The 11,784-nt window shown below is 41.9% G+C and overlaps 1 protein-coding gene across 2 annotated transcripts in view; it reads left to right on the top strand.

Moving 5' to 3' along the window:
* The window catches only part of LOC103896193 (corticotropin-releasing factor receptor 2), a 66,742-nt gene that overhangs the window by 37,679 nt on the left and 17,279 nt on the right, over window positions 1-11,784 (top strand). For both annotated transcript variants that reach the window (XM_019471196.1, XM_019471197.1), the window contains exon 6: window positions 8,600-8,685. In XM_019471196.1, the coding sequence (XP_019326741.1) occupies window positions 8,600-8,685 (86 nt within the window). The remainder of the gene's footprint in view (window positions 1-8,599; window positions 8,686-11,784) is intronic.

The following is an 11,784-nucleotide window of genomic DNA, read 5'->3' as shown; positions in this document are numbered from 1 at the left end:
GAGAGGGCCCACATTTTCCCTCGTCTTCCTTTTATCCTTGATGTACCTATAGAATCTTTTCTTGTTGCCCTTGACGTCCCTGGCCAGATTTAATTCTACCAGGGCTTTAGCTTTCCTAACCTGATCCCTGGCTGATCTTCACTTTCTTTTGCTTGACTGTAATGCTCCACTCAAAATGTTGCAGTCCCCATTGCTAAAGTTCTTTTCTTTTGATCTTCTAAAAAATTCATAAAGGTTTGTTCACTTGCCATTTTATATATAGAAGCATTGCACCTATGTATGTATCTGTATGTATTTCATTTCTGGTTGTTTCTGAAAAGCATTCCCTAGTTCTGTGCAAGCATCTTCGTTGCTGATATAATTGCTTCTCTGAATATTTTCTTAGTTTCTGCTGACTCTCTTCACACTTATGCTTCCACTTCTGCATTGTTCTGTTCAGAGACTGAGAATTTTTTTTTTATTATTATTGATATATCTTTTTCATTTTCCCTTCTCCTTCCTATCTGACTGGCTTATGTTTTTTCTCAACCACTGGATTGCTGATTAATTTAGTTTTCCTATTGATTTTTTTAAATTTCCTTCTCTCTACAGATTCCCAGTTCTTCCACTGCTACCAAGGTTGTGGTTCATAACCTGCAAACTGTTGACATCCCTGAGTTTTTCTTACAAGACATTTATCATAATTTTCACTGTTTTGCAAGCATGCTGTCATAGCTACACATAGGATAAAGATAATATGCTAATTTGATTACAGTCCTGTGGGGGTGAAAAGCGGCACGGACTCTGGCAGGCACGGCAACCAAAGACCTTTATTGCTTTTTGTTAGCATCTTTTATAGCAAGCAGAAGTGTACACGCGCTACCTGCAGCTTGCAGATAGGTTATAGCCTTGTGCTCACGCGCATCTATGCTCTAGCAGATTGGCCCGTTCTTTCTGATCATGCAAAATGCCTTCATGGTCTTTATCTTGTTTTTCTCCTTCCAGCTGCACATTCCTTTCTCCGTTATTTTCTGCTTAAGTGCCTTGTCATGCCAGGTGGTACAGTGTTTGCTCATTAAAATCAAACTCAGGAATGTCCGTTAGTGAGATTCCCATCCCCACACAGTTCATCCAGAATTTATCTCCAATTCTGCCGTCATTACTATTACTGTCTTCCTGTTGTTTACATTTTGTAGCTGTGGAGTCAATAGCGTCAAACAAGGTGTCCAATACCATGTACACTCCTACAATGTCTCTTTTTTTTCTGTAATTTCTAATTCTGTTTGTGAGATGTTCCACAGCCAATAAGAAACTCATATGACCAGCAGCAGTTGCCCAGAAAACTTTCTCCAAAATTCATCCTGTCAAGTCTTACTCAATACTTTCCAGATAGGAAATCACATTTCATCAGCAAGTTGCTGGATGGTTCCTCTTTGGAGGAAGACTCTCCCTTGAGTATTCTCTTGTGGTTCTTACTGTCAACACATGGCAACTTGAACCTGACCAGCCTGGGGAACTGCCAGGTGGACTATTCACAGCAGTATGCCCGTGGTTTAGGCTGTCCCGTCATCTTGGTCATCTTCGATGTGCTGGTGTGATAAGTTGGTTGTCGAGGGGCTATCACCGCCTCCAGGCAAGAACTCTCTGTGTGCCATTCTTATTTTGCAAGGGTATGTGTGACCTTTGAAAGGGAAACTTTTGTGATAAAAGGCCCTGTCAGAGAATCATGTCAGGACAGTATGATAGAACAATTAAAACGAGGCATTAATAAACTGGCAGACTGTTTGAGGTCGGGATGACAGTATATAATGCTCCAGCAAAAATGACTGCTCTGATGCCACTTTGGGTTACTTAATCCTGGGGTGGATTTTGCCACATTGCATAAAAATGCAAAGTCTAAATAGAATAATATTTACATTTCCTGGGAGTGAAGAGGAGCAAATGTTCTAGGAAGCACAGAAGTAAAAGCTTTCTGTGAAGCATAAAATAGGAAGCCCAGAAGAAATTATCAAAATAAATGCTAGTTGCCCATTAAACTCCCAAAATAGAACGATAAAAGCTTAATGACTTCCCATTTAAACTCCTGAGCTTAAGGAAAACTGCAATGAAGCCTTCACAGTCAGAGTTCCCTCTTTTGTGCATCTTGGAATATTTTGGCTATTTCATCTCACAAAGGGAGATAAATTTATTCTCAAATGGAGTTTGATTTTTATGACACAAAATTTTTATGACCAAAATCTTTCACTGAAAAGTTTCTTTTGGTTCAAAAGAGCTTCTGGGTTTCTATGTTCAGTTTATAACTGATCAGTGCCAAAACAGGTGGTCCATTGGCTTATAACTCCATTTTGCTGCTCTGAATTTTCATCCCAATTTAGAAATGGAAACACTAAACCTCCAAAGCCCTGGCAAGATATGAAAACTACTTCTTTCCCATCTGTAGTTGGAGAGGGGCTTATTCCAGCAATAAGGATATTCTTAGCACATCATAAATGAAAGTAAAAGACTAAGAAATAAGCTGTTTTATTCTGTCCTCAAGACCTTACCTTCGGATTCATTTACCTATCAATAAATATCAAGGGAAAAATCCTTAGTTCTATTTTCCATCATGAAGCAGAAAACATGTATAAACAGAAATGAATAAAATATCGAGTGAGATCAAAGAGAAATAAAAAGGATGCACTGCCTGTCATCATTACTTCTCTTAAATGTCCATTCATCAGTCTCCATTTATGGAACTGGTTTCATTAGAGCTGTCCAGTTCTGAGACAAATTAATTTGTTGACACAGAGCTCCAATAATAACAAGAAAGTCCTTGACAAATAATCGTGTACTTTGCTAGATACAGTACAGAGGCTCTTTTCTAGGAAAACTCACACTGCAGCAGTAAGATCTTTCTTCCTTTGAAACGCTACTATATATACACATAAGGAATAAACACCAGAGGCGTCATCTTCTTTGCTTGTAAAACAGAATCAATCAGGTAGTCACTAGAAGTGTATGGATTCTCTCCAGCTGAGAAAATAGCTCCATTTTCCTTTCAAAGACTTCAGCTTTTGCAAGCTATGTGCAGCAGCCTGTTCCCTGTTTGATTCCCAGATTATGTCTTCTGTCCTGAATGAACTCAAGCTATCATCCCTATGAGCTGTGGTATCAGGCCCAGTGTGGACAAATGGACAATAAAAATCAATCTGATTATGCGGTGAAAATTTATCTTCAGATTAGACCTCTTTGAGTGCTACTAAAAGGTCCTACTGAGCCAAATGTCTTTCTGAAATGAAGGAGTGTTCTTTTAAAAGAAATCATTAAAATTGAACACACTGAAATATGTTTCTGGTAGGCAAAACCAGAAACAAGTATTCTGATGTTACCACATTTGCATCTTTTGCCTTGGAAGTTTTTGCTTGCTAAGCTCTGCCTTTGAGAGGTTATCCTATTCAAGTCTTAAAGGCCTCCCAGAGAAACCTTAATGGAGACAAAAGGGAACCCTTGATATCGGTGCCTCAAAACATTTTTTAAGCTTTCATATAATATAATGTCACAGATCCTCAGTAGGCACAGCCACATTCATTCAGTTGAAGCTCAGGTGGGATACCCCTGGACAATCCAAAGATCACCGGATGATTTGTGTGGGCAACTGGTTCAAGGCCAAGCACTATTTATCCAAAAACACTCATTTAAAATAAGTCAAATGAACCACCACTGAAAAGTGCCTGTTTCTCTCCACTGAATATAAATAGAGCCTGGGATAACCAGCTGCCTAGAAGTAATCTAAAATGAAATTATGCCCATCCAACTCAGCTCCTTATGCTTTTACTCTTCTTATCCTCACTGTGAAATGGAATCGCTTTGTAGGCAAGGCCAAGTCGCTTCACTTTTCTCTCTTAGGTAGCTAATCTAGAATGGGGAAAAATTAGTTATTCTTTTTCCTGAAAAAGCCTGTGGGATGAAGCCAGTAACAGGAGCTTTGTGCATTAACAAGCCAAAGGCTGCACTCATGTCCTGTCAAGGGGCAGCAACAGCTGTGGAAAGTAGCCCTGTGAGAGAGTGGAAAACCAAGCCTTGAAAGAGCTGCATACATTATTCATAGATTCTAAAGCCAGAAGGAGATGTGAATGATTTTTCTAACCTTACTTTATGCGTAAAACAGGCCATAGGTTTCTCCTGACTTGATGATCCTCTTTGCGTCCCAGCCATCACCTCTTGGGCTGATATATATGACTAATTTTTCCAGTACCTTCCTGCCAGCCCAGGATGCTCTACTTCCCCCCGTCCCATTTACCAGCGCTTTTAAAAAAACAAAACTCTGGTTTGCAGGGAAAGACAGACCACATTTTGATGTTACTTTTTTCCGCCCTCCTTCTCTTGGAACTGGTTTCTCTTTGCTTTTCAGGCAAGTTTATTTTCTTTTCAAATTTTCCTCCCTCCTCATGAACTGCTAAAGTGTAGTACTCACTGGCACTGGGTGTTGTAAAGATGAAACCAAGAGAAAATTGAGTTGATGGATTAGACCCATTCAGGGAGGAAAAGCTCACTGAGGCACAGAGATGAATCTCTAATGCCTGTCTCAAAAAGTCCTCAGAGTTGCCTGTTGCTGAAAGCTAGGACTTTGTACTTAGATGGTGTCATTGAGTATTTGTCCTCACACTCTTTCTTTACACATCAGCATATGCAGGGGGGTCAGATGACTGGGTGTCAGGTCTGACATTTGTCCTTAGGTGACTACTAGGGCTTTGAGGGGCATATAAAATTAATTTATTAAATGTTAGCAAAGTGTAATTGTGTGAGTAAATGTCAGGTCTAGAGTTCAGAGCAGTTTAAACTTGGGACCCTCCCTAAGAATCCGGAGGAGTTTGGATCCAGGTTTGCTATTTACAGAGCAGCCATTTATGAGGATCAGAACAGGAAATAAAACTCCCAGGTCTGAGCTTGTTTCTGCGGTTAGGTAAGGTGGAATTTGGGATCAGTGTTTCTGGAGCCTTGGGTGAGCAATGGGACAGATTTTCTGTAAATGACAGTTATTACTGTAGCACCAAAGCGCCAAAGGGATTAAGGCAGCCAACCATTAGCCAAAGAAGTCTTCTTCTGTTCCTTTGAGCTTTTCCAGAAATCAGTGTGACTTTGTATTCACAGCTGTTCCACTGGGAAATGTTAAGACTATCAAGATAGGATTTATTTAGTCTAACTCAGAGGAGAGGTCTTTTTGCCTAAACATAGGTGCATAGTACCTTTTCAGATGCTCTATCAGCCCCATGTGGGTCTGGCAGAGAAGATACCTCTAGAAAGATACCTCTAGAAAGCCCCTGCTGTTCTGAAGTAGTAGTTTGAGGTCAGGCAGGATACACCATGGCACCAAAAATGGCTCTTAGTGACTGTGTTTAGGCAGTCACTAAATGCAGCCCTGTAACACAGCCCTATAATATATACCCTCCCAACAGGTCTGTCCATGCAAGTCACATAAAGAGGCACTTCAACGTGGGGAGAATCATGTCATGCTGAAGTAAACATCTGAAATAGACAGGAGGAACTATAATGTAAAAGTAGCTATTTTTCTCCATTGGTTATTAAAGGAGCTGGTGGTAACTAGCTCAGGGGCAGATATCTACCTTAGGGCTGTCTACAAGACTACTCAGTTTTATTGCAGGCATGAGACCTAAAGCATCCTCTCCAGCGTTTGAAAGATTGCACAGCAAAGGAGAACTTTGGGAGAAAGAGAGAAGGAAAACAGTATAACAATAAGATGTTTGCAAGACCATCCACATTGTTGACAAGTACATGACTACAAACATTAATGGAAGAAGCAGGGTGACAGTCACGCTGAAATGCAGACTTGAGATTGCTGAGTACGTCCTCAGATGGATTTTAGTGTCATTCTTCAGACCCACAGGCTCGAACACTGCCCATGTGACTAAGGATGTGCAGCATATTCAATGCAAGAACTAGGAAGAGGACTCAGGGTGAGTGGCCTACGCCCCTGTTCTGGCCTCAGTGTTCCTCTCTCCCAGAAAATGTTATAGAAATAATGTCCCTAGCAGGCTTTCCTCCGACACTCGGGCAGCTTGTTAAAAGTGACTGCCGATGTATCTGCCTTCCTGTTGCTGCCGTAGACAGTTGCGGTCTCTTATCAGCCCTGTCTCGCAAGTACCAGTGCCACTCATAGGCCTTAGCTATGCAAGAGTGCCTCAGATGGTACTGTGGTCTGTGCTTGGGTAGCTGAATTGTCTCCCTGAATGTGGCCTCCATTGGGATGCTCAGCTTTTGGTGGTACCCAGCACACAGTGAGCTTCAACTGAGACAATCAGTATTAATGCTGCCAACCAGATGAGCAAGGCAGCTGCCACTGGGGACCAGTGCAAACATACATGAAAATCTAGGTGAGAAGTATTAATACATCCTTTCTGTATGTCATCATTGTTTTCTTTCTGCACCCTTTGGATGGGGGAGGTTAGGGGAAAGAGTGGGAGAATGAAAAACTGATTTATATAGAATAAGTTTATTTCTAGTGAAGTAACTCCCAAACTTGAAGTAACTCAGCTAGCAATTCTCCTTCTGGACTGATGAATTGCACTTCTGCAATTTAATTTCAGAGAAATCCCTAATTTTTCTGATGCAGCCTGTGGCAATTTGAATTTCCAGTCCCCTGCTGTCACATCAAAGTAGGACTCACGAAACCTGAAATGCTTTCTCCAGTCCAGTTCATCATGTTAATCCCATGTGATTAGTCTTTTGGAACATGCCCTTGCTTAAGAGTCTATAATTCCATCTGGCACCTTCCATGATGATTGCGAAAGTAGCAAGTTTTGGATTGGTGCCTTTTTTGCATCCTCGATAGAAGTAACCCAAACCTGATTCTGAGCTGATGAAAACCTCAAGATTTGGTAGCAGAATTTCAGAAGCAGAAGTTTTCTTTCTGAAGGACACCCCCACTCCCCTCAGTAGACACTGCCTGAACATTTCTCTTTCTGGCGTTGAGGAATGGTGCAATCACCAAAGTGAGGAGCTTAAGATTCAAGTCAAACCACTGATCATAGAATCATAGAATCACTGAGGTTGGAAAAGACCTCTAAGATCATCGAGTCCAACCGTTGACCCAACACCACCATGCCCACTAAACCATGTCCCTAAGTGCCTCATCTACACGTCTTTTAAATACCTCCAGGGATGGGGACTAAGACAATTCTAGCAAGAACAAGTATACAAACTGCACTGTTTTATTTATTTCTTATACTCCCTAAGGCCCTGCTCTGCTAAGACAATAATTTCAAAAAATGTCACGCTAACTCCTAGAGCAGCATTTTTGTATCTCATGTAATAAGTGTTTAATGTACATAATTCCCAACACTGCCAGTGTCCAGGTGCTTATTGCACCATTTGTTATAAACCATGTTACAGTAACCTCAGGGAATGATATGATGGATGCCAAGATACTGTAATGGTTGAAATGTAGCACATTTCAAAAATTTTCTATGCTAGAAAAAAAAGCATATTTTGAGAACACCTTTAAATTGGCAGCTCTGCTACAGTGCTCATAAATAGTTGGAAGTCAATCACGGAATTGTTCCATTCATAGACTGCAAAATGCCAGGAGCCCTGGGACTCGGGAAATGAGTGTGAGATAAATATCTTCTCACAAGCTTAGGTTGTGACCTCAGCAATCCTGAGACAACAATTCTGTACTTCTGACAGTGTACATCGACGACAATTTTGAGACAGATCAGTATGTTGTAAGCTACCCTACTTTATGTGTTGAAAGCAACCCAAAACTTGCTCCTAGGTGCCAAATCCTTCTGCTGATCACAGTCTACAAATCGGAATCTTCTTTTCAGGGTTTTTTTTTTCTTTCCTGTTTACACCGAGAGGAAACTTTTGTGAGAAACTCGCTAGCAGATGCTACAACAACAGTAATTAGAGCAAATCTCAATTCTCAGTGGTGAGATTGTAACAGAAATAAATAATTACCCAGCTCAGCAGATTAAAAAGGGAAGTGGTAAATCCATCATCTCACCTTTAAAGACAGTGCAAAAAAATAAGCGTTTTTCAGGTATGATTCATCTGCTCTGTTTTAAATGTCTCTTGTGGAGTGCAATGTATAGCCTCCACCGAATACAGAGGCAGTCCAGTGTGACTAGCTCACATTCAGATCTCTGCAATGCAGTCTTGTACTTCGGGTCTGGGGAGCCCTGCCTAACCATTACAGCCTGCTGTGGAGCGGGAGGGTGGTTTCAAACACCTGCCATATCAACACAGCACAGTGCTGCCAAATACTCTACGCGGGGAGCCTTGGATGAGCTGAGCCAGAGGCAGGTGCAAATAGCCGAACAAATCCCACTCTTAGATCCTTGTGGCACCCAGGAAAGGAGTAAAAGGGAGTAAAAATAAGTTCCTCGCTGGGACCGTTAATTTTGTACTCCATTTTCATTGCTGTTTTGAAAACATTAATAGCTGATGCATAATCTGATATTTCTAGTAAACTTCTGAGTCTGTTGCAATCAATGGTAAAACCAAGAGGCTGTTTTCAATCAGATTGGAACTGCAAAATGTGCCTTTTAAGGTGTATCACATCCTTTAAGCCATTATTTGACTCACTGGTCTTATTTTTTCCTCTCTTTTCCTTCTTTTCCAGATAAATTTTGTATTTCTATTTAACATAGTTAGGATTTTAATGACAAAGCTGAGAGCTTCAACCACTTCAGAAACAATACAGTACAGGTAAGTCAGCTGGTGCTTCTTGCTGTTCGTGGTGTTAACAAAGAACTGCTTTGCCTGCCCTGTCCTTGTCCCATCTTTGCCTTTCCAGATACCACTGTTGACCTCAGAAGGTGTCTTTCTTGCCCCTTGAGCTCATACAGTTAGGTACACAGTATTTATTTTTGCAGGCTATCCGTGCCTGCATTTCTTCTGTCCACTCCATTTCAATGTCGAAACAATGCAAACAGCCTTGGCTTACAGGCACAGAGACACATGCACTGCCGCAACCACCAGCCTCTTCACCTCCTTCAGGCTTGCACGTGCCCCAACACACCCGTGAAGTTACCCCCTTCCAATGAAATCTGAAGGATTCAATTTCAAGTGAGGAATTTCTATATGTACATGAGCATATGTATTATATTATAAAAATGTGTCATAACTCCTTTCACCGATGACTAGACCATTCATTCAGCTAATTTGGGGAATCGGTGAAAAGCTGTTCAGTCCCTCCTAGGTCACTTCTCTGTCCCAGTCTCTAGCTTTGTAGATGCAAAACATCTACATATATCAAGACATCCCAGTAAATCATGTGCAGATGCATATTAAGATCCTTGTTCATACTAATCTCCTAGCAGAGTCAGAAGTAAAAGAAGAACAGAGCCTGGGCCAAAACATTCATATCATACCTGTAATCAACAGCAGTATCGTTATTGATGATTACTGTGCACGTACAGGTATTTACAGTAGGGTTTAATGTTCTTTTCAAAGTGTAGGGTGTGGAAATGAAGGGCGCTTGTGCCCTCTCCCTGCAGCTGGTACCAGCATTAGTGTAACCACTCAGTGGGTTGCATCACGGAACTGATCCTTAACTAATCATTACCTTTATATGGGGTGGCTTCTCAGGCGGATCAGCTTCCTGAGCTGGCTGACTGTGCAACCTCACAAGCACTAGTATGGCAGAAAGGAGAAGCCAGGAATGTTTAGCCCAGGGCAGCAGAAGGAAGGTGGCCTGGCCCCTTCTGGCAGCAGTGTGGACTTACATCAGCCTAAACAGTCCAAAAGCAAATTCTTAGAGATCGGGAGATGCTGACTGCTCTTCCTCTCTTACCATTTGCAGTATCTTGCAAGATGTTTGGAGCATTTATGGACAGACAGGTCCTCACACTGGGAAATAGCACAGGTTTTGTGGAGTAAGATTGGTCACAATCCTCTAAATCATTTCTAGATAAAATCTCAGTGTGTCAAGCTGAGGCTAGACTCTTGACATCCTCAAATCAGCCTGCTCTTGACTTTGGAGGCAGTTTTGCTGCAGTAATGGGGTTTTGTTGTTTTGCCTGATTCCTTCCTTTAACTCCTGTCTGAGGTTTGGGGACAAATGTGAAGTTAATGCAGTGGTCTAATTTTCTTGTTCAGACTCCTCTGCACATTTCCTGAGAAATGAAGGGGAAAAATACCCCTTTTTCATGCTCAAGCCTCATGCCACAAAACTAAAACTAGCATGAAAAAAACCTGATTCAAATCTCAGTGCAGTTTTATCCTTCCCACAGTTTGCAGGGAGCATTAGAGATATTAGATTCTGAGGCAATTTAAAGTAACTGCCTTCATCCTTGAACAGATGACGGTGATCTTATCCTTGCTACAAGCTCAGTGAAGGAATTTTCTTTTTCACAGCCTAAATAGAAAGCCATATAATTCCAGGAAAGCCTGGGGCAGGCCTTGCTGCTCTAAAGCTGAGTACTCCAAACATTTGTTAAGCAAGTATTAAATGATGTGGCAGCTACTTTGTTAAGACTGTCACTCAATCCTGACACTGGCAATGTTTTTGTGCTCCCCTGCCTGCCTACCTGCCTGTCTTTATCTGCCTCTTACGGCATTATACAGACTTAGCAAAATTGCAGTCTTCTGTGTTCGTACAGTATCTAGCACAATGAGGTGCTGTTCTGCAACTGACATCCCAAGACGCTATAGCACCAATAATAAAGATTACCCCTAATAATTCTGTTAATAATCACTTATGCTTCATTGTGCACCACCTGCTTGTTTACTATTTATAAGACAGCCCTAAGCAATTGCGTTGGGTGTGCAGGTGTTGCAGAGAGAGGGAAAGCATTTACACTCCAGACAGAATCAAAAGATGGGCATAGAGCAGGTCTCATGGGCACAGCATTCCTGCCCTGGTCAGCAGCTAAATTGTACACTTATCACATCACCCTGAGGTGTAAGAAACCACTCACCAAACCTGCAGAGAATCTCAAGGCTTCAGCCTAATGCAAGCTTCATTGATAGGACAGAAACTGTCTGGAGGAAGAAGAGAGAGAAAGGGAGGGATATAAAAAAGGTTCCTATTTGTCCCCTGGCGTTCAGAGTGTGGGGACAAACAGCAGGATTCAAAGGCAAAGGCTTTCCCGGAACACGTTTCTCCAGGTGGTCAGGCAGTGGTCAGAAAGTGTTAACTAGCAAACCCACCTGTGGCCTCACAACCCAAAGTGGAGGCTGTCACTCTTTCCCTGCTCCCCTGCTAAACTCTGTCGAGCCTTTCAGACATGCGATCAGGCTCCCTCTGAAATATCTTCCTGAGCCCTAAGAAACTTGTGTTCTTCATTGCCTGAGGACCCTAGGAGCCTCCATCTTGGGTTACACAATGAGCTGGTCATGAACCTTGGGACTGTTCCTGCGCAGGCATGCTGAGAAGTGTCTAAAACTTGGATGTCCTCCTGGGAAAAAGCTCAAATTATTTGGCCATTGTGCAAATATAGGCTTCCACTGCTATCCTCAACAAATGGTCTAGCAGCATGCTTCGAGAGATGGAGGTACCCACAGGGAGTACTTGTGTTCCCTAACTCCATTCACTCGTGTTAGACACTGGACAGAAGTTGACATGTGAATTTCTCTCTTAAAATGCTTCTTTCCTCCAGTGACTGTACATATTGGACAGCCCTGAGCAGACATGCCTTAGGCCATCCTTTTGTTTTCTTCTCACCCTGTTTGACATGTGCAAGAGCTGAACTGTCTTAAGGAGGCACCTAAGTTCCCTCTCTAGCTGATGTAGGTACTTCACTTCCCTCTGAATTGCTCTGAGACTCATCCCCTCTCTCCACTAAAGGAGTGATTTGTTTGGAT

This window comes from Aptenodytes forsteri, unplaced genomic scaffold (assembly GCF_000699145.1).
Source record: "Aptenodytes forsteri isolate BGI_AS27 unplaced genomic scaffold, ASM69914v1 Scaffold80, whole genome shotgun sequence".
NCBI classification, from domain to species: Eukaryota; Metazoa; Chordata; class Aves; order Sphenisciformes; family Spheniscidae; genus Aptenodytes; species Aptenodytes forsteri.
Note: the sequence above shows the minus strand (reverse complement) of the source record. Positions and strands in the feature narration are given on the sequence as shown.